The 25,723-nt window shown below is 38.6% G+C and overlaps 1 protein-coding gene across 12 annotated transcripts in view; it reads left to right on the top strand.

The window, feature by feature from the left end:
• FNDC3A (fibronectin type III domain containing 3A) overlaps positions 1 to 25,723 on the top strand; it is a 210,008-nt gene that overhangs the window by 155,824 nt on the left and 28,461 nt on the right. For all 12 annotated transcript variants that reach the window (XM_073343811.1, XM_073343802.1, XM_073343820.1 and 9 more), the window contains 10 exons: positions 3,876 to 3,934; positions 7,847 to 8,004; positions 9,308 to 9,367; positions 10,895 to 11,033; positions 13,257 to 13,310; positions 14,136 to 14,260; positions 17,108 to 17,282; positions 19,331 to 19,417; positions 21,528 to 21,666; positions 25,415 to 25,483. In XM_073343811.1, the coding sequence (XP_073199912.1) occupies positions 3,876 to 3,934; positions 7,847 to 8,004; positions 9,308 to 9,367; positions 10,895 to 11,033; positions 13,257 to 13,310; positions 14,136 to 14,260; positions 17,108 to 17,282; positions 19,331 to 19,417; positions 21,528 to 21,666; positions 25,415 to 25,483 (1,065 nt within the window). The remainder of the gene's footprint in view (positions 1 to 3,875; positions 3,935 to 7,846; positions 8,005 to 9,307; positions 9,368 to 10,894; positions 11,034 to 13,256; positions 13,311 to 14,135; positions 14,261 to 17,107; positions 17,283 to 19,330; positions 19,418 to 21,527; positions 21,667 to 25,414; positions 25,484 to 25,723) is intronic.

The following is a 25,723-nucleotide window of genomic DNA, read 5'->3' as shown; positions in this document are numbered from 1 at the left end:
TAGAGCTCAGAGCTCCTTCGCAGCGGGCAGCCAGGATTGACTGACAGGTGCCCCAAGAGTTTGCCCCGTGGAGGCGGCACAACTCAACGCTAGGCTCTTAGTACTCTCACCTAATGGCCAGGCTTTAGAGCCAAAACGGCTGAGGTTCTTTAATTGTGTTGGCTGCTTTACAGTAAACCAGAGAAAACAAGTCAGGCTTATGCATAAATGGTTACCAAAATTTATTAAGCTAGATTCTAATCATGTGGTTACAAAATTGCTAGTGCCTACTTATTTAAATGTAGAGATGTTACACACACAAACAAGTTACAAAACTGAAGCCACAATCCCAAAGAAAGAAAACAAAAGTATAGAGCTCTATTTCAAAATATGTGTACACTAAAGATAGGAGATCAGGTGTGGGTGCTTCTTACCCTCCTTGCATCTCTCGATTCCAGCGGTGCCAAGCCAGGATCGGTCACTCAATTCCGCGGAAAGACGAATAAGGGACAAGGCGTAGAGACCCTCTTAGCTGCAGAAGCCTTGGGAGGCTGTCACTTATCTGACCAGCAGATAGATAGTGAAAAGCACTCAAAAATCATGGTGCTGTAGGTCCCCTACTTATACCTCTGTACTCCTTTATTCTCTTTCTCCTTTCTTATGCCAAATTGAGGCTGGTCTGTCTGGGTGACGCCAGCTTTCGCAAGAGTAGTTTACACTTGCAAAGGAGCGAAACAATAAGTTTCGACTACTGGACATTTCTTTTATCAGGGTAAATATTTTCCCACCTAGGATGTTGGTGTGTGTGCATCACGCTATTTAGTAGGGGCTAAGAGCCATGTCTGTCACAGGGCCTCTGCCTGCTGTGAGCTTAATCGTTGTATCTGTTCCCAGAGGCACATTGTAGCAGCACACCTGTGCTTTCACAGCTTCAAAGGCTGTGCTGGAATATATGTTAAGTGCCCTGTTCCGGCTTCCTCCTGTGTTTCCAGCAATGCTGGTCTGAGGGAGGGAGGCTGGCTGTCTGGCTACAACCCCCCAACCTCATCATCAGAAGCAAGCTCCCCATAAACCAGGACACACCAACTCAAAGCAGCACCATACCATGCCAGAACAGATGCAAAACCTGCAGACATATCACCACTGCTACAATGATCAATACCCACACAGCACACCTTTCAAGATCCGTGGGGTCTATGCATGCCTGTCACAACATGTTAGAGAGACAAGGTGAGTGTGGTAATATCTTTTATTGGACTAACTTCTGTTGGTGAGCGAGACAAGCTTTTCAGAAGTTGGTCCAAGAAAACATATTACTTCACCCACCTTGTCTCTCTAATGTCCTGGGACTGACACAGCTACAACTACAATGCATTTCACATGTGATATATCTCATCCAATGTATCAAATGCCCCAACAACAACTATGAGGGTGAAACCAGACAATCACTGCTCTTTCAAATGAACTCACACAGAAAAATTATAAAAGGCAAAAACACCCTGTCACCATAAGCAAACACTTTGGACAAAATTTTCACTGCACATCTGATCACTCAGTCCTCTTCCTCAAAGAAAACCTGCACAACGCCTTCAAAAGACAAGCCTGGGAACTTAAATTCATACCTCTGCTGGACCCTAAAAACTGTGGGTTTAACAGAGACTCTGGTTTTATGGCTCATTACAATGTTGCACCCATATCTAGTTAGGATGTCCTCAGTATTTGCTAGTGCAGCACTGAGCCAGTGAAGAAGGAAAGCGGTCATGCTGCTGCACAGAAGAGGGCATCCCCTCATCATCACTTGTCAGGGGCCAGACCAGTTGCTAACCTGCTCCTTGACTAACTTTGCTGCCAGGCAGCCAATGAGCCTAGCTACACTGCCTTGGAACTGACAGAGTAGCCACAGCACCTGACTGGCTGATGGTTTAGCAGCCATCTTTTAAGCTTAGCACCCACAACAGATCAGAAGCTGCTCAACACATACCACGCTGACAGCTGCGCTTGCCCTGCTCCTGTTTCCAGTCCTTGCTCCAGCCATTCATTCCAGTCCCTGCTCCTGTCTGGTTCCCATCCTGCTCAGCCTTGTTTTCGAACCTGCTCCTGATCTACTGAACCTGCTCCTGATCCCCTGTCGAACCAGTCCCTGTTCTGCTCCAGCCTTCAGCTTCAGGCCTCAGCTCAGCCTCTGGCTTACGATTCTGGTTTACCCTCTGGCTCTGGCATTCTGCTTCTGTCCCTCTAGTAGTTACCCTCGGCTAGTTCCTGAACTCTGTCCCTCCCCCAAACCAGCTCTAATCAGTAGGCTGAACTGTTGTCTTAACCTCTAGGGCTGACAACCCACGGCTTGGCTGGCTACATCACTTCTGTGTTCTCCCTACTGGAAGTTGTTGCTGGGGTTGTTCTGTGGCTGGGGTTGTTGCTGGGGTTGTTATGTGGCTACATGACTGTTGCTCGATTGCCTATGTTCACTGTGTATGAATAGTATTGTCCTTTATGTACACTATGTTGCAGCTTTTTAGTAAACTTAAAAACAAAATAGCATATCAGTAAGGATAGACTTCTTAGCTATCATTATTCTATGTGGAATACTAAGAAAAATGAAATTCTCACCCTTTCACTGAGAGATGTCGAGCAGTTTTATTTGGAAGGTTACAAAATAAATCAGTGCATTTTACAGTACAGTTATAAATCTTAAATGTGTGCTGTATATTTAAAGTAGCCAAACATTTTAGAGTAAGAAAACAGAGACTGTTCACATTTTGGCTTGATTTTACCTTTGTTGTTTTAATTTGCACATAATCTCATTTCATCATACACACTTTTAATAGACATCATACCTCTGTGGTACATGTATATAAAATAAATGTTTCTCTTTGAGGCGGCATCCAAAATTTTATTGTCTAACAATTGAGAATCTTAACAGTAAAGGTATTTCTGTGTAATCACTTATAAACTGTAATTGCTGTTTTTCTCTTAACAGCATTGCAGCTCTGTGTACCAAAATTTTTTCTTTCTACTTTCATCTTCCCATCTTTCCTTCTCTTTTCGGTTTTAGTGTTCACAGTTGCACTCGTTTGTGATTGATTCAAATGCAATTATTATAAAGTTCAGTGTTACTCTGTTATGACTAAAAATCGTAAATAAATAAATACACACAGCAGGCCTTCTTTGCAAGTCTGCTTTATTTCAGTGGATTTTATGTCAAATTTAAAGTTGATTTAAAAAGAGAAAACACTTTATAATGTCACGTAGAATTGCAGTAACAAAGGCATAACAGGTCACAGATATTTTTTAATCAACTTTAACCAGAAAAATCTTATTAACATAAAACAGTGAATTGACTTGATCTCACTTTCTGGTGGGAGATTTAGCAAGTGGGGGGAGTGGGTCACTTGAAATTTGCTCATTTTTTAAAAAAAGAAATGAGGGGAAAATACCCTACAACTCCCATCTAACCAATAGTCTACCTAAGCCAGGTTAGATCCGTTCACTTGCTAATTTTATCATTTTATTATCTCAGTAGTACATGTGAGAAAACGTATGAAGCATCTTAAATAAATGTTCAGTTAGTGTAAACACTTTTTTTAAAAATGTATTAATAAAAAAATAGGGTAGGTAACTGAGATATCTAAGATATCTCCTAAGCCCTCCAAAGCAGTGAGTTATTTAAATTCAAATAAATATATTTTTAGGAGATGGTCATGCCTCTGTAATCTATTAAGTGTGTACAGCCCCCTTGTTTAGGTACTCTTATTTCAGTTTTAGGGTAGCTTAAGTTAATAAGGAAGTTCCACTTGCACACATCTAAATGTGTGTGTATTGTCTGGATTTAAGAAGATGCTTTATTGTAAAAATGTTAAACAGTTATTCATGGACTTTTGTTTGTTTTGTTTTTTAAGAAAAGGATGAAGAAACAAAAGCACTCGAAGCACTTATTTCTAGTATTACCAAGCCAGTGGTAAGTAAATGCAACTTTCCACAGAATCAGAATTGAGGTATTCATGTTTTACCCTGTAGTGACACTTGGTTTTCTATTGCCCAGGTGTGGACGACCTTTAGATAGCAACGATAATGAAAAATCACCAGACTGAGGGATCTTTGATCACTGAAGTTCAAATTACTTAAAGTGGCCATTTCATAAATTTTAGAGAAACTAACTTTTTAAGACTTATTAAGCTGAATTCTTTTCTTGCTCGCCCTGATACAGTCCCAGTGTAATTAAGAAAAGAATTTCGCCCACTGTATACTTGTCAAGGTTAAAATAATTCAGACACACACATATAGAATCCCATTATTTTGTTGTTTCTGTTCTGTGTATGTGGCATTAATGCAGCTGGCATAATAACTGTACTGGTAAAACTCTCTCTTATAATAGGCAGTTTATCATTAAAGAAAGCAGGGAAATGTTTGTTAACATTCAAAATTAGTTTCAGAAGTAAAAATTTTCAGTAACTTTTCAAATAATTATTCAATATATTACAAGCAGAAATTTGCTAATTCAGTACTTATGTAGGTGTATGTGGATCGCTGAGAGAAATAGTCTTCGTAGCTTGAAGTGCTATCAGTATGCTGGTTGAGCTGCAGCTTTACTATATCTTCTTTTAATTGAAGTTGAATGGCATGATGTCCATTTTCTCAATTCCTGGGTGAAAATAGGGCCTTGGACGGAGAAAATCGACTAATTGAAAAAAGTGAGACTCACCCTGAATAACGTACTGTCAAATGCACAAAGTAAACAAATGGGGAAAATATTTTTTTTTAGTCTGTAACTGTATGTTCACCTCCAGACCTGTATTTGCTGAGTTCCATAAGGATCAGTTCTCTCTCAGTTCCTATTCAACATCAATGTGAAGCCATTAGCAGAACTACTGAGACCTAATGAGCTCATATGCCAACAATATGCAGATAAGAGATCTTTGTATCCTTCAAAACGTATGGCAAAACTACTTCCATCATCCTAGCCCAATGCTTGACGAAGATCAGCTCAAACATGAAGAAAAGCTGTGTTAAGTTAAACCTGTTTGACACAGAGATGCTGCTGGTTGGCAGAGTGTAATGGTCCTCACTCAAGGATTGGTCAGGAAGCAAGGCCTAGTAGTCAGGGACATGACCCATGAACAGCAGGGGCGTTGTTGTTAGGGGAGCCCAGACCCTCCCACTCCACCAGGCTCCGACCGAGAGTCCTTTGGGGCTACCAGTGGTCTGGCAACTGAGGCTGCTTAAGGCTGCACTCCCTGGGCCACTTCCTATCTCCCCCACCCAGGCCAGCTCAGTCCAAGACTTTCCCCTGCTGGGATAGTCCAAACTAGGGATGTAAATAATGTGTAAAAACAGTAACCGTGTAACCGATTAAAATTCTATCGGTTACATGGTTAAACATTTACCCAGGGAACTAGGGTTGCAGGGGGTGCTGCAGGACCCCCACGTTTTACGTGGGGCTCTGCTGCCTCCCCACGCCCAGGAATCCCCGTGCTGCCCCCGCGCCCAGGGCTCTGCTGCTGCCCATGCCCAGCATCCGGGGTCCCGGCCCCACACCTGGGGTACCGGCTGCCAGCCCTGCTCCTGCGGTATCCCTGCTGCCGCTGCATCCGTGGCTCTGCTGCTGCCCCGTGCCTGGCATCTCAGCTGCTGCCATGCTTGGGGCTCGGTTGCCACCCAGCACGCCCACGCTCTGCACCCAGAGTCTCGCTGCCAGAAGGCTTTTCCCCTAGCAGCACCCATCAGGTCAGCTGTGGGGCCCCATGAGTCGCACCTTCATGGATCCACATATAGGGCCCCGCCAACCTGCCGCCTCTCCAGTTCTTTGTTGCCGGATCACTCAGACAGAGGGGAAGGTGGGTGGGTTTGGAATGGATATGAGCAACACATCTGGGAGAACAACAGATACGAGAAGGTAGGTAACCGTTTTTTGTTCTTTGAGTGCTTGCTCATATCAATTCCAATTAGGTGACTCCCAAGCCTCACCTAGAAGGTGGGGTCAGAGTTCATGAAATCGCTGACTGAAGCGCTTCTCTGCCGAACACTGGATCGTCCCTGGTGTGCTGGGTGATAGCATAATGGGAAGCGAAGGTGTGTACCGAGGACCACATTGCCCCCCTGCATATTTCCTGGGTCAGGATCTGGGCCAGGAAGGCTGCCGTGGACGCCTGAGCTCTGGTGGAGTGTGCCGTCAGAGCAGGGGCAGGGACCTTTGCCAGGTTGTAACATTCACAGATACAGGATGTCATCCACGATGGTATCCTTTGTGTGGACACCGGGAGGCCCTTCATCCTGTCCACCACCACAGTAAACAGCAGGTTCGACTTGCGGAACAGCTTAGTTTGTTCAATATAAAAGGCCAGTGCACGCCATATGTCCAGGGAGTGGAGCCGCTGCCCACAGGGATGCCAGGCAGCAGCAGAGCCTCAGGGTGGGGCCGGAAGCTGAGACCCTGGGCACGGAGCACAGACTCGGCAGCAAGGCTACACCCAACCCTGACATAGCACAAAGGCTGGGCCTGCCCCAGAAACACCCCAGGGACCTGTTCATCTTCACTGTGTGCCCAATGCAAGGGACAGAGTCTCGCACGCACATACAGCCCTGTCCCCCCAAGGTGGTGATTTAAGTCTCCCCCAAACTGACATGCCTGCTTGGGACCGCTGCCCGGGACAGCAAGCAAGGAGGGGTGCAGGTCCCCTTTTGCAGCTTCCCTTCACCTCACCATCAGAATCACAGATTCTATGGGGAAAAGTATAATTCTGCAGGAAACATTCTGCACAAATTCTGCATTGCGCAGTGTTGCAGAATTCCCTTATGAGTACATAGTACAAATACAGTAGCATGCCTCTTGCACAACAAGGATTACCATGAGCTCATCAGAGATGTCTTTTACTTGCTACTCTGGTTCCCCCTAGAATGTCACATCAAATTCAAACTCTTGGTCTCTATCTCGGAGGCTTTTAATGGTCTGGGACTGGGATACCTGAAAGACCACCTAGAGCTCTGGGACAAGAACTGGATTGCAGTCAACAACTCTGTTCCTGTGGCACAACATAGCTGTGTACTGCAAGGGTGAAGCTTGTTTATACAGAAGACCGAACTTTCTCAGAGGACTGATCCAAGGTTGCAGAAGAAATTCCTGTAGGATCAAAGAACAACTGCAAACCTCACCACTTTCCATTCTAAAGTTCAAATGCACTTTAAACTTAACCTTAATTAATAATAACACAGCCGTACATATGTTTAAAAAATAAAATGAAAATAAATCCATGCACAAATTTCCCCTTAGGGAGAGGAAGGAAGAAAGAGCACCACACTCGATAAATGTTAGTCATGTCACTTAATGTGCTTTTGGAAGGCACTCAGGTACTATGGTGATAGACATAATATAAGATCTTGAATATAATAGAAGCTTTTTCAGTTTTAGTAATCTTAAATGTTACATGTAACAACAGGTAATAAATGTTCAGACAGAGGTGTGACTTTTTTATTGTTGATGGTGTCTCTTTAACTTCATGTTTTGAAAAGTGTAATAAAAAACTTTAGAGCCTTGTTAAATAAATAAAAAATTATTCCCAGAATTTATATACAAGAATGACAAACAAATATACTGTTCACTTGTATTTTGCCACTAGATGGCTCTCGTTACTTATTTATGTTCTTTGGTTGCAAACAGCTTTGTGTCTGAATATGGAAGCGATCATGCCATTTCCTGTATTTCCAAATACATAGTTTGGTCCCACTTGTAGCCTAACCAGCGAGTTATTGTAATTGAACAAATATTCTGAAAAAGTCCCATTTTCTGTTCTGTTTTATTCATACTATTTAGTTATCGGTATTTGCACACAATTGAAGTTATATAACAGAGTTCTTAAATGTTATGTTTCTGCAGATATCAGACATTCAGGCACGGACAGTAGTACTTGCATGGTCCCCTCCATCCAGTGCCATCAATGGGGACACTGACAAGAATAATGTGCCAGAGGTGTATGTTTATGAAGTTCTCATTTCAAACACCGGAAAAGATGGAAAATACAAAACTGTATATACGTAGGTATTTGTTATCTTGATTAGATTATTGATGCCTTGAACTTTGTACATAAAAGCCTATTTTAAAAACTGCCTTTTATCTACAGAGTGAGATAATGAGACGTCTCACACAACTTCACTTTTGAGGCAAATTGTTTTAATCAGTAAGATGAAACTGCTTTATTTCCCAAATCTTTACCAATAATTTACTATGTAAAGGCTTGACCCTTTAAGGAACAGAATGCCTTCATCTTCCACTGACTGTCCTTCAGTTGACTACAGTGGAAGTTGAGGTTTCTGAAATGATACAGGATCAGATCTATATCTTTTTTATTTACTTACTTCAATTACTTACCACCAAAACAAAGCTACCTTTCCAAGGTTCTGGAACCCCATGACAGTCTTTTATTAAGTTTTATTACTTCCAGAACACAATACCCTGGCAACATCAGAATGTAAGCAAAACTTAAGTCTCACCAGCAGAATCCTAGACCCTTGCCACTCTTTCCCTAAAAAAAAGGGAGAAGAGATGAGCCTTCACAACATAATCTGAAAGCTAGCCAAACCAGGCTAATGGACACCTTCCTGAGGGCTGCACTTCTTGCTTGCCTCTTGCAAGTAGGAATATGCAGAGGATAAAGAATAAAAAAATTATTTACCATAGTAATTGTGGTTATTCAAGTGTGTTGCCTGTGAGTATGCATACTACCTGCTACCGTCCCCTCTTCCTCCAAGTTCTGTGCTCATAGGACTTTTCGGTTTAATGGAAGGAATGTGGCTAGGGCTACACAGCCCTTTTAAAGCCTCAGTTCTGAATGTACGGTGGTGTGAGAACTAGTTATATAAATTGAAATAATTGGCACTCCATAATAAGAACTACTCTAGGTGTGGTGGTGTTCCCATCTCTGGTGTTCCCACAAATGTGAATATGCAGCAGCAGCTCTCTTGAAGAATCAGTTACTGTTTTGAGTAATGATTTTATTTACGTCAGAGAGGTGTGAAAATCAGTGTTTATAACTGGTTTGTGTATTAGTATTTTACGGTATTATTTTCATATAGTGTCCACCTAGGGATGGGACTCAAATGATATCTCACACACTGGGTGACCGAGAAAAGTGGAGGACAATCTTTTTTATATAAAAGAACTGGAACCCAAAAAATAGAGACACCTTTAATAAAGCACCACTATATATATTAGAACAACAAAGCCCTGGGCAATAGTGGGGAGCAACCGGCACTGCAAGGTGGATTGATTAGATTATTTCCATCTTTAATTTCTATTATTCTGAGACAATATTTTAAACAAAATTGTACTTCTTTCCAGTGGAGAAAAAACTAGTGTTACCATAAATGATCTCAGGCCAGCAACTGATTACCATGCAAGGTAAGTCCCCTTCTTTTTGTCTGTTAAATGCAATGGAAATTTTTAAAGTAACTTTCCAAATTTGAAACTATTCATTATAATTAGAATGTATAACAATATGAATACAGTAACTAACTTTGATATCTCCAGTATTTCCCACCAGACATGCTGCTCTTCCCCTGATGATCACTGTAGTTTATGAACTAGCCACAGCTGAAATGTTGATACTCTCAAATGAAGAGTAGTGAACTCTTTCTCCCTGAGGTCCAAGACTGGCAGACTCTAGAAGCCAGTTGTGGCTCCCACTACACCATGCTCCCTCCTTCTCACTTAATGCTACCAGAACACCCCCGACACTCTCCCATCCTTCCTCTTGTGGCAGGGTTGGCACAGGAGGTGATGGAGCCATTTCTGCCAGGCTTCCACCAATGGAAAGCTCACCTACAAAAAGAGAATTCTCCACTAGCTATCTCTGGACATTTTAAGGCCACTTTGTGCAATTTACACAGTGTGGTAGTAGACAAGAGAATCTGATCGATTATGCACTGTTGTGAGGGTCCCTAGTTCACTATAATTCTGCAGCTCCAGCAAGAACTGCTGCACAATTCATGGCCCATGGAAGAAATGGCAGATGGTGGGGAGAAGATGCCATGCTTGGTTCCTTTTCCTCTCTCTCTATCTCTCTCTCTTGTTTCTAATTTAGATGCTAGTTAATGAGACTTCAGACTAACAAAAGAAGGTGGAGAATACACATTTAACTGGATAAATATGTATTTAAGTGCCTAACATTAGGTATCCAGGCATGAACATTTTGGCCTAAGTATGAAACATGAAGTCCTTAAACCACAATGGTTTTTAGGTTTTTCTCTAATTAATGCAGGTAGGTGGTCAATAATGAAGGCCAAACTTGAAGTTATGATGATATGTTTTTCTTTCTGGTGTTGCACAAATTGTGAAAATTGTTGGAAGTTCCTTATTCATTCATGTATCTGATATTCTGAGCATCAATACATCTCATAATGTCGCCTTTTAAAATAATTGGCTTTTAGTGTTTTTGTAGTTTACTGCATATTTATGGAATGTGCATAATATTAGTCTGCTAGTATCTAAAAACAAAACATGGAGGTTGACTGATAAATTTCAGTGTTTTCGTACACTTTTACCTTTGGATAATTTTATTATTTTTGTATACATTGGTCACCATTAAAAGTCTACCTTTACCTGTGGTTATCACATAGTGGTATCCAGTATACTGCAAGAGGGTAACTCTGGTTTCTCATATATAACTATAGGGAGGGTAATTGTTGACTGATGGGAGCCACTGTGTATGTATATCCAAAGCAGCATATTGCACTTCTCCTTTGCATAAATTGTATTGAGCAGGAATTTTCCACCTTTTTTAATTGTTTACTTTTAACTATAACATTTGGAAGAGATGGGAATATGCTGTTTTTGAACGTTGTAAACTCAAAATATTATTCCGGTTCTACAGAAATTGTGTATTTACATTCTGAAACAGAATGTTAATGATCTCTTTTACTACTCTAGAGTCCAAGCAGAATGCAACTGCATAAAGGGAAGCCCTTCAGAAGCTGAGAGTTTTACAACAATGAGCTGTGAACCTGATACTCCAAATCCTCCAAGGATAACTAACCGGACCAAAAATTCTCTTACTCTACAATGGAAGGTAAGACTTGTTTTAAATGACCCCAGGATGAGATTTAATACCTGCTTTAAGTGCAAATCTCAGTATAACCTTAAGTGTGGAATTACAGTATTCAGGAGTAATGCAGTATTGAATCAACCCTAAAGGATGTTTTCAAACTTTATTACTGCGTTCATTTTTTATGTGTTTTTTTTCTGTCTGTTTCACAGTGACCATCAGCAACTATTTACATTGTAAAATATTTGTTATCGAATAAATGCTTCAGTATCTAAGCTTTTGTGTTTAAAAAAGAAATTTGTAAATTTTAGTGTTGTTAAGAGAATCCTAAAAACATGAACCCAAGTATAAACTAAGTGTTATCTTTGTGAGACTGCAGACATTCTGAACCAATAGCCTAAAGAAACATAAACTGCTCTGTTAATCTCAGTTGAACTGTTCACACTCTGAAACTTAAAAATGGGCAATTTAAGTGTCAACATAGGTAACTAAATCACCACTGATCATTTTAGTGGTAACATCTAGCTAAAGTAAAAAGTGGAGTTGAGGACAAATAGATATGTCACATAAAGTTTCAGCTTTTAAAATTTAAATAAGAACTTGTCTCATCATTTGCAGAGTATTTCAAAATCTAAAACAGGGACTGCTTTTAAAATGACTTATTTATGTGCAGTATTTTTGTTTGTTAAAATTTAGTCATAACCATTTCTGTTTGCATTTCAGTGTCTGTACGTATATTTTTGTCAAATTAATTTGTTACAACATGTATTTTACAAAGACTATTGTGCATTTAACTGAGTTTATGTTGATTCTCTGTTTTCAGCAGAAAATGGGTTGTATAACTAATTTTTGTAGGCAGTAAATCACTTATGGAAAAGAGTTCCTATCCTATGGACTTTCGTAGGTCTGGAGGAGTATTTTGGCCATTTTTCAGAATTCAAAGATAAATGCACAAAAATCAGAAAAAGAACAAGTTAAGACTGTCATAATCGGTAGGGGTTTTTTTTAATGTAGTAAAGAAAATGTAATAGGCAAGATCATCAGCCATCACACTAAGAAAATCTCTGTGGCTGTAGTTTGGCTCTTGCTGGAATTATTTTATTAATACGTAGTATTGCCACATCACCAATTCAACCATAAATTCCTTTATTAAATCTAACGGCCAAATGGTGTTTGTACTGTTGCTCTGAACATGTCTAAAATGCCTACATAATAAGCAATTACCACATCCACACAGTAACAAACATTCATAAGCATTTGATGAGAATATTCACAAAAGGATCAGTCCCAGGAATAATGACAGGTTTCAGAGTAGCAGCCATGTTAGTCTGTATCTGCAAAAAGAAAAGGAGGACTTGTGGCACCTTAGAGACTAACAAATTTATTTGAGCATAAGCTTTCGTGAGCTACAGCTCACTTCATCGGATGCACTCACGAAAGCTTATGCTCAAATAAATTTGTTAGTCTCTCAGGTGCCACAAGTCCTCCTTTTCTTTTTCCCAGCAATAATGCTCTCATCCTGATTTACTTCAGCATCATTAGGTAGGATCTGATAAATACTCCTAGGAAGCCTGATTCTTTTATACAATGTAAGAAACTAGTGATGTCATGTTGACTATTATCTTAAAAAACAGTTTTTTGGCTAGTTTGGGATTGACCCTTTTCTTAACCCTGTAGACAAGAGTTTATGGGTGGGCCTCTTTCTTCAAGATAACATTGCTGTATTTGGCATCACTATAAGTTAATCATATCACGAAACAACTTTTCTTTGTCTGTTATGACCAGTTCTGATAATTAGATGCTTCTCTTCTCTTATTAACCACATTTTGAGCTCAGCATTTTTACAGCTTACCTTGTAACTTGCCAGTTATATTTTTTTCCTCAAGACCTTCCCATAGCTGCTAAAAACCCATGGCTTAAACTACAAAATACATATATTTTCCTTCATTAAGATAAGCTAATGTAACCCTTTATATACCTATCTAACCCTACAGCTCCTCAGAAAATTGCTATAGGGTGATATTTGACACTGTTGCCAGAATATTTTTCAGAGGTGTGTGTTGCCAAAAAAAGGAGAGTTGAGAGAAACCTCAAACAGCCAGCATCAGGGAACAGTTGGTCACCTCTGACCTTAACTTGATTGGAACAGGTGACCTACAAATGAATGTCTCTAGTCCATTACCATTTTCCTAAAGTGATCTTGTCCTCCTGCTATTGTGTCCTAATTTTATTCTTTTCTTGTTGCAGACATCTTGTGACAATGGTTCTAAAATCCACAATTATCTTTTAGAATGGGATGAGGTAAGCAGGTTTGCTATATGATTTTTATTAAAATGTATGGGCAGGGTGCAGGCAATAAACCATAAATCAGGGAATCTAGAGCCCAGCAGCATGGGGCTGAACACGAAGCCCCGCACAGGGGGCAGGGATACGCTGACAGCTGGAACTGTGTCAGCCACGGGGGGGGCTGACAGCTGGAGCCCCATTGGCCGCTGTCACAGGTGGAGGTCTGTTAAAGTCACAGAATCCATGACCTCCGTGATCAAATTGTTAATCTTAATTGTGACCTATATCTTTGAGGCAAGTGTTGGTAATATACAATTCATTCCTAGGGAGGTATATAAAAATACAACTATATTTCCTCAAATTTTGCTTGCTGAATAGAAAATGCCAGTATTATCAGGAGGCTCTTAAAACTTACGTTATTGGGTCACTGTTTAGGGTGGCTTTTTCCTTTCTGGTGGCTCAGTTCTTCCTCCCAAGATCTGTGAGCTGAGAGTTATTTTCGTGTGAAGATCTCTTTCTTTGTGTAAGGATGGCTCAGCTGTCTCCCAACCCATTCCCTAGACACTTAAGGGCTTATCAGGAAAGGAGTTAGGTGGACTGTGGGGCAGAACATGCACAGCCTCCTTCATCAGCCCTGTGGAGCGAAGGACTGTAAGAACAGCATTTTGAGTTCAGTATTCAGAAAAATGTGATATAACACTTACCTTCTTATGGCATCCTTGGCTTGTTTTGAGTTTAATTGGATGAACATTCTTCAAGATTTAGCAAACTGTTTTAATCAGTAGATGTGCTTGTTTAATGAACAGTGTAAATAATATGAGTTTTAATTATTCCTTTTAGGGAAAAGGAAATGGAGAGTTTTGTCAGTGTTACTATGGCCAACAGAAGCAGTACAGAATTACTAAACTATCACCAGCAATGGGGTACACCTTTAGACTGGCAGCCAAAAATGACATGGGCATGAGGTGAGTATTCCCATGTTATATACATAAACAATGCAATGTCTCTACGTCCACATTCATGTGTATGTAGGAACAATATATAACAGAATGCTGCTGTAATTAAATAACATTATATGCCCACCTGATATACGTGATAAGGCACAAGACATATCATTGAATGCTCTTAAACGTCTTAGAGCTTCTTACCACTACATACGATATATTGCTCCTGTTATTAAACCATTTTGATTTTAAAAGATTTAAAACAGAGAAGTCTTTATTTTGAAGCAATTTTAATAGGTAACATTACACCTAAACAGTTACGATAAAATCTTGAAGATTAAAATAAAAACAGGCAAAACACCTCTTAGTCCATCTGTGAATATCTGGACATATAGTTCACATTTCCTGTATTGTAAGCTAGTGGAGGGCATTATGCTGTATGGACATATATCCTTTTAAAACTAATCACTGTCTAAATATTTTTAAACACATGTTTTACAGACATAAAAATACACTACTGGCTTTATAGTTCTGTTTAAGTAATAAACAATGTTTAAGGAGAGCTCTTACAAGAGGAGGGGCCAAATTTTGCCCTAGGTATGATTGAGGATGTCTTTTATTAATATTGTTGGGAACTTTAGGCATTTGAGAGCAGAATTTCATCTAGATGATGTTACTGACCAAAGATAAATGTTCTGTTTTTATAAGTCCTATATGTGTTTAAGTTATTAACCATTCTTAATTTCAGCTGCATATAAAACACAGCACAAAACCGTTTGCTAAATAGGAAAAGTACAAAAATGAAGCAGAGAGAAATAACTAAAAGAAAGTTTCTGAGCGAATTGTCTGGGGCCTGATCCATTGCCCACTGGAGTCAGTGGGACTCTTTCCATTGATTTCAGTGTGCTTTGGTTTGCGCCCACAGAGAGTAAAAATAATAAATGAAGAACATTTTTTTAAAATTAACACTTTATTTTGTTTTAACATACCCATTCGTTAGATCTACTCATTGGGTGACTGCTTAGGTATTTGGCATTAGTGGTGGGTAGACAGGTCTGTTATCTGCTCTTTTGTTGGGGCCGGAATGTAGCTGGCTGGGTAATCTGTGTGGAGCAGGAGTTGAGGTTGGGGGTCAAGCAAAGGGTCAAGAGTCACAGAGAGTCAAGCCAAGGATCGGAGCCAGAGTTGGAGACAAGAGGCAAGAATCAGTAGCAAGGCAGGAACCTGGAGTCCAGGCAGAGAAGCAGGAACCAGGAATCAAGCAAGAAGCCAGGGTCTGATGTAGCAGCCAGGTAGAGCACAGTTGTGTGGACAACTTCTTGTGCCTCTCTTTAGGTTTAAATAGGAAGCCCATACCAATCAGAGATCCTGGTGTTCCTCCAATCAAGACCCATGGAGGCCTCCCTGTTGTAGCTTTTGTTTTCATGGTTTCTCTGCTTGGTTGGTTAGTAGCAATATGTTGGGTGGGAGTAGGGAGTCGACTGTCAACGGGCAATCCTGTGGACCCCAGCCTCAAGATCTGCGGGGTCATGACGCCTTTCCATTCACTCCATGCATTTAGCATATCTAGATGTAGATTTGGGTTTGTTTGTTTGTTTTGAAGTAACTAACATAATTATCTACACATCTCAGTTCCTGGGACTTTCTTACTAGTGATTTAGTGCAAGTACAAAAATTAATACTGTCCCCAAAATTAGAAAAGTTCCATCTTGTTTTGTGTTCATTATATAGTAATTCTCAAGATCTGGTTTGCATGCTGCCTTTGTAGAAGCTTTTATGACATGTTGTCTTTTAGTTTTTAATTGTTAAAAAAAAACCTTAGTGAAATTATGGCCCATCTGTTATACCAAAAGATCACAACTTTTTGTTTTGTAGTAGTCACATCATTATAATGTGTCTGAGAACATAAAAAACAAAAGTAAATAGACATGTGCAGGGAAATTGAATGGTATCATGATGGATTCCACTTTAAAAAGACCCAGATAGTCCAGGCAATGTAGAAGAAATCCAAGTTTTGAAATCAAAGTTGTTAGGTTGCTACCTCTGTTGCATAAGCCACACAGAGAACTATATTTTCTAGGCTTCCTAATATTCACTCTTGCATCCCTCCCTAATGATTCTATTTCCTAATGTCTCTTGTTCTTTCCTGTACCCTTTACTTGCCTTTTGTCTCCAAATAAGGCTACCCAAAGATATATCAGATAAGGCTGACAAATCAGGCTTTGCCAGATTAGTAGGTGGTCTACACTGTATTTTCATTTATTACAAAATACAAATTTTATATTGCCAATTCCACAGGAAACTTAGCTTTCAGAGAGACTTTACTGGTCCCATTTTTCTGGACTCCTGGAAAACTAATGCTTGATAAGTAGTAGGCTCACTTAGAAGTGTACAAATGTTTGCACAGGTAGCTGGTTAGGGAGCAAAATGAATTTGTTTGGTTTTTTTTATTAAATCTTGGACAAAGGAAAACAGTGCAGGCCAGAGGTGGAAAGAACAAGCTTTGGCATTAGTTGGATAAAATACATAAATGTACAAGTGTTTTAGAGACTTAACTGCTGTGCAAATAATGACTGTTCAAAGTGGATTTTAAAAAACAAATTGTGTTCTTGGTCTGTTTTGTTAACAAATATGTATATTAATTCCAGGCCAAACATTCAAATATGGGCATGTATAACCTGTATTAACATGAGTTACACACACAGGCACAATTTGTTCGTACAGGATGGTCAACTGCATGTTCCAACATGCAATTACCAGTGATGTGCATGTCTGACAAATTGGCCTGAAACTGTTGTATAGCAGTTCCGTATTATTCTTGTTCCTACTTCATCCTATTTAGTTTACATACTGTTTGTTTCAAAACAGTGGTTTTAGTGAAGAAGTCCAGTATCATACCTCAGGCACTGCCCCGTCAATGCCAGCCAGTCCTATGCTGATTAAAGCTGGAGTTACCTGGTTATCCTTACAGTGGACTAAACCCTCAGGAACACCAACAGATGAAGGAATCTCTTATATTTTAGAGATGGAGGATGAGACCTCAGTAAGTGTGAAATAAATATTCTAAATAAGAGAAGAGACCATAAATGAATGTTTCAGCACACTTAATAGTATCTCAGTGTAATAACAACACTTGCCATTGACAGGATCTTCTGTTGGGGATGTGATGTTGTTCTAATGAGACTTATGGGTGCTTTTATTATATTTATAGTACATGCAGAGGGAGAAGGTAAATTTCATATAATAAAATCGAAATTGGGGAAATATCTGCAAAAAACATTCACTACAGAAATTAGTGTGCAGTTGTGATTTTTGTAGTCAGCAAGGTTTTTTAGTAATGGTTAGGTGATATCAGTAAATAAAATTGAAATGTTTAATAATGTCCTTCCATTTTAATGAAATTATATTCTAATGTTAAACATTCATGTATCTCTTGCCTTATGGACGCTGCAAATTAGGCTTTGGCCTTGGCAAGAATATACCTCATCCTCAATGCTGCAAAGGGATGAGTCTTGCTAACAAGTAAGAGGGCATTGTTGGAAGGATGTTCTCACTTTCTTTGTGTCCCTGCTTGTTAAAGGGATGTATTTGTAAGTAATGAGCAAGTAATTGGTGTCAGTTTTGAGTACATCCTTTCTGTGGAAAACCATGTCAGAGATGGTATGAAAGTGTCTTAGTTTGTGCAACTTATACAGGCTGTATCTTATTTATACCATGATGACTGCAACAGCTAATCATACAGTCTTGACCATGAGGCGATTGGTTATTTTCTTTTGGCATGCCTCTCAGCAGTGCTTTTCATGAACAAATTCAGCACATTTGATCACTGTCTTACACTTCAGCATCCCTTGCATTGGCTATAGATAAAAGTAGCAGATTAAGTTGACCCTTCTGGTTTTAAGTCCCTTAATGGTTGTTGTTCCTGGCTAAGGCCCAAGCCCTGGAAAGAGAACCACACAGGCACAGAGATCTTCCCATGCAGTTCTATTTGTCTATGGTTGCAGTCTTCAGTTTTAGCCTCATCTATATGACTTCCATGATAATTGTTATACAAATCATGAACCTGATTTTCATTTACAGTAAGGCCATTCTGGCAGCGTAAAGTGGCCATAAAGGAAATTACATTAATGCTCACTACAAGGCCCCTTTACACAGCCAAAGCAGTGGTAAGGAACCTTACATAAAAGAATCTTGGGCTTGTGGTCTTTCAAGAGACTATTATATAAAAAAGTTATGGCATTTGCCACTCCCATCAGTCCCCTTCTGAATAAGACACCTCCATTAATTTTTACAAATTTGGCTCTATGCAGTAGAGTATAGGCTTTTAAATAATTTTAAACAATCATTTTAAAATTAAACCATTTTTATTGTAAATTAAGGTTATTTACTTGATTTTGCATAATTTCCAAGGAAAAACTGTTAATACTGAAACATCATTTGTCATGACTTTTCCTTCCTCTTAAATGAAAATTATGACTTGCTTTTACTGTGACAAAACCATTTTGTTTTCCTTTCTTTTGTTATGTCAAACAACCATCCTTATCAAGTATGCTTTTGCTGTTAAGCCCTGATCCTGTAAAGACATACACATTTTTTAGCTTTGTACACATGAGCAGTATCATTGAATAGAAAGTCAAGTACATGCGTAAATCCTTGAAGGATCCTGGCAAAAGTCCCTATGGTGTGGAACTTGTTCCCCTTGACAATCATTTCAGCTTATCTGCCTTCATTTTTCAATGAATCCTGCTATGATTTCCCCTCCTCCCCTCAAAAGATATGTTAGTGTGACCAATATTGGCTACATATTATTTTCTCCTTTTCCCTTTTGTTGCATTAGAACTTCTGTTTTATAGTCAGAAGATGATGGGGTTTATTTTGATTTTATTATAATGTTTTGATCATAATTCTCTTATTTCCATTGTACACCTGCATCCCAAGTGGTGAAGGGTGACTCAAAAATATTTGTTTACAGAATAAAAACTTTACTCCAAGCAGCCTAACAAATTACTATGTTCAGATTATACAAGTTTTGCTATATATAGTCTGGTTTATAAATATATTTCAAGTATTAATATTTTATTCCTTCTATAGGGATATGGTTTCAAACCAAAATACGATGGAGATGATCTCACCTGCACAGTGAAGAATCTTAGACGTAGCACAAAGTATAAATTTAGGGTAAGATTCTTCGGATTATTTTGGTTTTATTCATTGCAAAATTGCTCAATGTTAGCAGCTGTTTTTTACAGTTGGTTTCTGTGATGAAACAAACTGGTAACACACTTACTGATACTTTTCTAAAGTACTGTTTGGATAAATTTAAAATATCACTTCATACATTTATTGGTAATAAACGAGTGCTGCCCAAGGAGAGCATCCCTTCTCTGTAATATGAGGGGGAAAGCTATTTGATCTTTTGGCAGAAGTAATACTTTTTCAATACATTTTGAAATCTCCAGTTTTTAATTTACATAGGGTATTCTCTTGATTACAATAAGAGCTGCTTGTTGCTTGAGACTGCTGAAAATCAGGCCCCTTATTTAGGAACCTGAAAAGATTTTACGACGCAAACTTCAGGGTACTCACTGTAGAATATGTTGGCCTAATCATTTTAACAAGTGATTCTACAACAGTTAAAAAAAATTATGAAGGGCCAGGTGTGGGAATGCATTAGTCATGCATTGTTTTGAGCAGGATATCCCCAAAATAGTATAAAGTTGGTTCCCCAGCAGTTGCATATCTATTTAAGATGGCAACACTTAAAACACTTCATGGAGATAGATCTGTGGGAATTTGATAGCACAATATTGCTCCAAGAACATACTATATGACACAAATTTCATACCCTATTTTGTTTAACTGAACCATTTTTAAATAGAAGAGGCTCTTGTTCCCCCACACAGTACAAATGATAAATGCTGTGTTAATCAAGTCTCTCGTTTTCATTATAGATGGGAGAGGTTTAGGAGGAGTAGTAATAGCATTCCTTAAGCTCGTGGAAAGATGGTGTGACAGATTTATTTAATAACTTCCTTGCTTTTGTTGGCACCAGTTATTAGTGCAGTCACTTTTTAAATTTCCTACTTTTTATTCCTGTAGCTACTTTCTTAAAAGAAAAAAGTGTAAAAAGACAAAGACTATGTTGTCTCAAGTACTCTATTTTATAATGTTTTGCTTTTATTAAAATGTCACATTTTTTCAATATTTTATTAAACTAATCATACAAAATTATTTTTACTACAGTGGGGAACATATTGTGATCCAAATTTTAGTACTTCAGTTTCCTTCAGTAGAATAAGTAAAATTTTGTATAATGTCCAAACTTCTGTATCGGTTGCTATTGTATGGATGCTTCCAAAGTAGTTTTATTTTTGAGGCTATATAATATATATGTAAGTGTTTGTGGTGACCTGAAAGTCATGGGGGAAGAATGAGAAGGGTGGGCTTGAAGGCTATTTTCAAACTAATGGGTTGAAAAAGGTGAAGTTAGTAGTTTAATATAGTTTTGTGTAGCTCTAATTTTGATTTTTTTTTCAGATATAAAATTTTACCAGCAACCATAATGTGATCTAACTGCTTTTTACGTTTACTGTAGTTGAATATTAACTGCCTGATGTAGCTGCAGTTTAAGAAATTACCTCTGTACATATGCAGTTTATATTTATATTTAAGGATCATTTATTTAAAAAATACTGCTAAGTATCTAAGACTACCGAAAATACTATGGCCAAATTTTCAACCCTTTGTACCTATAATTAGATTCCTAAATTCATACTTGGGCACATAAATAAAAGTAGCGAGCCTTTCAAAAGTACTAAGTACCCACGAATTCCATTAAAATCACTGGAAGCTGCAGCTTCCTGAGTGCCTCTTATCATCAGGCTACTTTTAGATGCCTTGAATATAGATTTAGGAGCCTAACTTTAGTCATGTGCATTTGAAAATGGTGGGGTTTTTGTTCATTTGTTTTTTGTTTTCTTTACAACTGTTGTAAAATGCTAATTTTTTAATTTTTATTTTTTAAAATATTAAAATTTCCCTGCTGTCAATTCTTGTCATTTTTCATTTCAGTAAAGTGATTGACTACTAAAATCCCTCAAGAATGTGAGAATGGTATAATATACAAAAATGTGTGATAATATTCTTTCCTTTGCTGATTTATAACCTATAAATTAAACATATATAAATGATTTAGACACACTTAGCATTAGCAGCTTGTAGAGTACCAAAAATGTACATATGCTGTTTATAGAATACTTTTATAGAGATATATTTATATTTTTTACAGGTCATTGCCTATAACTTGGAAGGCAAAAGCAGTCCAAGTGAGGTAGTCGACTTTACTACTTGCCCAGACAAGCCTGGAGTACCTTCAAAACCATCAGTTAAAGGAAAAATTCATGCACAAAGTTTTAAAATAATTTGGGGTAAAGTTTTTGTTCAGTTCTACTTTGATACTTTCTTCTGTATTTATGTACATTGGTATGTGGAGAATGAGAAATTCTGCTCTCAGTACTACTGCAGTCAGCAGTTTTTCTGGATTAACACTAATGTAACCGAGAGCAGAATATTGACCCAGTGACTTCAGCGTACTTAGGAGGATGCCACAGTAGTCTAACTATCAGGTGTGAAACAGAGCTATGGGAAATTTAGCCTTTTTGGTTCACAAGGGTTCGTGGGAATTTTTTTTTGGTTTCAGTTTGCCTGGGCTCACTCTACTACTGTCCCTGGGTTTAACTTGGAGTTCCTATATTTGAACTGACTTAAAGGGAAACTTTACCAAAACTACAGTTTTACCTGGTTTCTGTTGAAAATGTATGAGTGAATGTGTTTCATTGCAGAACTATAAATTGGCCTAGATTTCATTGCAGAACTATAAATTGGCTTAAAGCTGGACCTAGGTTCACAAACCTTCAGATGAACCTGGGCTGAGCTTTGAGTTTATAATAAAACCAGCACAGTGAAGAATACTTTCAGGTTTTCTAATGAGAGCTTCACACAGCTCTAGGTTGAAATATATTTGCTTCCTGAAGTGAAGGTACAAATTCCCACGCAATCTGTCAACCTATGAGTAAGGTTAAGATTTTGTCTTGGATATTTTTAATAAAAGTCATGGGCAATAAAGAAAAATTTACGGCAGCCATGACCTGTCTATGACTTTTACTAAAAGTATCTCTGACTAAATGGGGATCTGCAAGTACCTACACTGCCTGCAGCAGGGCAGCTGCCTGGGGGCTAGGAGCTCTGGGGACCCCCACTATGGGTTGGGTGTCAGAGCTCCAGGGGCCCGCGCTGTCTGCAGCTCCAGGGGCCCATAGCAGCCAGGAGCTCAGGGTTTCCACGGTGGCCGGGAGCTGTGGGGTACCCCGACCGCTTGCGGCAGCTTGGAGCTCTGGGGGCCACCAGAGGCCAGTCCCCGCAGGCAACAGGGGACCCTGCAGCTCCCAACCGCTGCAGGCTGAAGTCACGAAGGTTGCAGAAGTCACACGGATTCTGTGACCTCCATGACTAAATCGTAGCCTTACCTTTGAGGCATATAAGTTGAGGTTCATGTAGCTTAGTAAGGGGATGTTTTCCAAATGAGACCTTCAAATAAAAGTATTTTAAAAACGGACACTTCTGCTCTATGTGGTTCTTACAAAAAGCACTATGGAATCTGTCAGATTTGCTCTGGTGCCCTGCCAAAGTTTCCTCTTCCCTGCCTATTGCACAATGTGCTGAATGCTGGTTGTCTGCTTGACCCCCTGTCCTCCACCTTAGCGGTAGCTGCATTTTAGTGGTAGGCCACTATAGTCCTATATTTGATCATAAGAATCTATTGGATCATTCAGGATGAAAGGCATTATGTTGTATTAAATGCAAGATGCTAAATACTATTTTGAACACATCCTCTTTTTTTTTTTTACTGCAATGACTTTATTGTATTGTCTCTTACATTCTCAGGACACTTATTAAAATTAAATAGCATATTCACGCAGTGAAACAGGATAGGATATGGTGGTATTATCATACAGTATTTTAACAAACAGCTGTTAAATTATCACATTTAAGTAGGGCTGTCAAACTATTAAAAAATTAATCGTGATTAATCACATGATTAAAAAAATTATTTGTGATTAATCGTGTGATTAATTACGCTGTTACTTAAATGGTATTCTATTATTGTTTATCTTGGATGTTTTCTACATTTTCAACTATATTGATTTCAATTACAACACAGAATACAAAGTGTACAGTGCTCACTTTATATTTATTTTTATTACAAATATTTGCACTGTAAAAAACAAAAGAAATAGTATTTTTCAGTTCACCCAATACAAGTACTGTAGTGCAGTCTCTCTTTATCATCAAAGTTGAACTTACAAATGTAAAATTACTTACAAATAAAACCTGCATTCAAAAACAAAACAATGTAAAACTTTACAGCCTACAAGTCCACTCAGTCCTACTTCCTGTTCAGCCAATCATTCAGACAAACAAGTTTGTTTACATTTGCAGGAGATAATGCTGCCCTCTTCTTGTTTACAAATGTCACCTGAAAGTCAGAACAGGCGTTCGCATGGCACTGTTGTAGCCGGTGTTGCAAGATATTTATGTGCCAGATGTGCTAAAGATTCGTATGTCCTTTCATGCTTTAGCTCCCATTCCAGAGGACATCATGCATGTGTGCATGATGGGTTCTGCTTGATAAAGATCCAAATCAGTGTGGACTGACACATGTTCATTTTCATCATCTGAGTCAGATGCCATCTGCAGAATGTTGATTTTCTTTTTTGGTGGTTCAGGTTCTGTAGTTTCTGCATCAGAGTGTTGCGCTCTTAAGACTTTTGTAAGCATGCTCCATACTTCAACCCTCTCAGATTTTGGAAGGCACTTAAGATTCTTAAACCTTGGGTCCAGTGCTGTAGCTATCTTTAGAAATCTCACATTATTAACTTCTTTGCTTTTTGTCAAATCTGCAGTGAAAGTGTACTTAAAACGAACAACATGTGCTGGCTCATCATCCAAGACTGCTATAACATGAAATATATGGCAGAATGCGGGTAAAACAGAACAGGAGACATACAGTTCTCCAAGGAGTTGAGTCACTAGTTTAATTAACGCATTTTTTTTAACAAGCATCATCAGCATGGAAGCATGTCCTCTGGAATGGTGCCAAAGCATGAAGGGGCATATGCATGTTTAGCATATCTGGCACGTAAATACCTTGCAATGCCAGCTACAAAAGTTCCAAGCGAATGCCTGTTCTCACTTTCAGGTGACATTGTAAATAAGAAGCGGGCAGCATTATCTCCTATAAATGTAAACAAACTTGTTTCTCTTCGCGTGGCTGAACAAGAAGTAGGACTGAGTGGACTTGTAGGCTCTAAAGTATTACATTGTTTTATTTTTGAGTGCAACAAAAAAAATTAACATTTGTGAGTTGCACTTTCACGATAAAGAGATCACACTACAGTACTTGTCTGAGGTGAATTGAAAAATACTATTTCTTTTGTTTGTAATTTTTACAATAAAAATATTTGTAATAAAAAATAATATAAAGTGAGCACTGTACACTTTGTATTCTGTGTTGTAATTTAAATCAATATATTTTACAATGTAGAAAATCAACTAAAATATTTAATAAATTTCAGTTGGTATTGCAATTAATTTTTTAAATCACGATTAATTTTTTTGAGTTAATCGCATGAATTAACTGTGATTAATTGACAGCCCTACAGCTAAGTAATTAAATCTCTGACCTACTCATTAAAATAAATCTGCTTAACATCTGGTTTTTCCATTTTAAAAAAAAGCAACGTCTTCTGGAACCCGACAAGGCCCCAATTCAGCAAAGTACTTAAGTATGTGCTTAAGTCCCTCCCTACGCAGAAAAGCACTTAGGCCCAGACTTTTAAAAGTATTGCTTCACTCAGCATTGTAAAACCAAATGATTTAGGAGCCCAAATCTTATTTTTAAAAGTGACATAGGTGCTTAAGAGCCTATGTCCTGCTTCTAAGTCATTTAGGCCTTGCAATGCCAACCAGAGCAATGCCTAAATACCTTTAAAAATCTGGGCCTTAGGCACTAGCTTAACTTCCTTAAATATTCCACAGAAAGTTTATCTATGTTATGTAAATACAATAGTGTCCAGAACAGTGTGTTTTGCCTGACTTTTTGTTCATATTTGGTAGATCCACCAAAAGACAATGGAGGGACAGCAATAACTAAATATGTCGTGGAGATTTCTGAAGGCTTAAATGGTAAGAGTTAATGTAGGAATTTTTCAAATGCAGCACGATGTTCACTGATTTTGGCATTTCGTTATATCTCTGATGGTCCTTTTAAATGCCGTAGATTGTAAATTCTATGGGGCAGGAACTGTTTTTGTATGCTTAGATGATTGGCACCTCTGGGAACTGCTATAATAGAAAAATGAAAGGCACTAAAAGGCACTCTGTTTTTCTTAATGTATGTACTCTTTTCTGAATGTATGAACTCTT

The sequence above is a fragment of the Lepidochelys kempii genome, chromosome 1, assembly GCF_965140265.1.
Source record: "Lepidochelys kempii isolate rLepKem1 chromosome 1, rLepKem1.hap2, whole genome shotgun sequence".
Lineage (NCBI taxonomy): Eukaryota > Metazoa > Chordata > Testudines > Cheloniidae > Lepidochelys > Lepidochelys kempii.
This window is presented reverse-complemented; position numbering and strand designations above follow the sequence as displayed.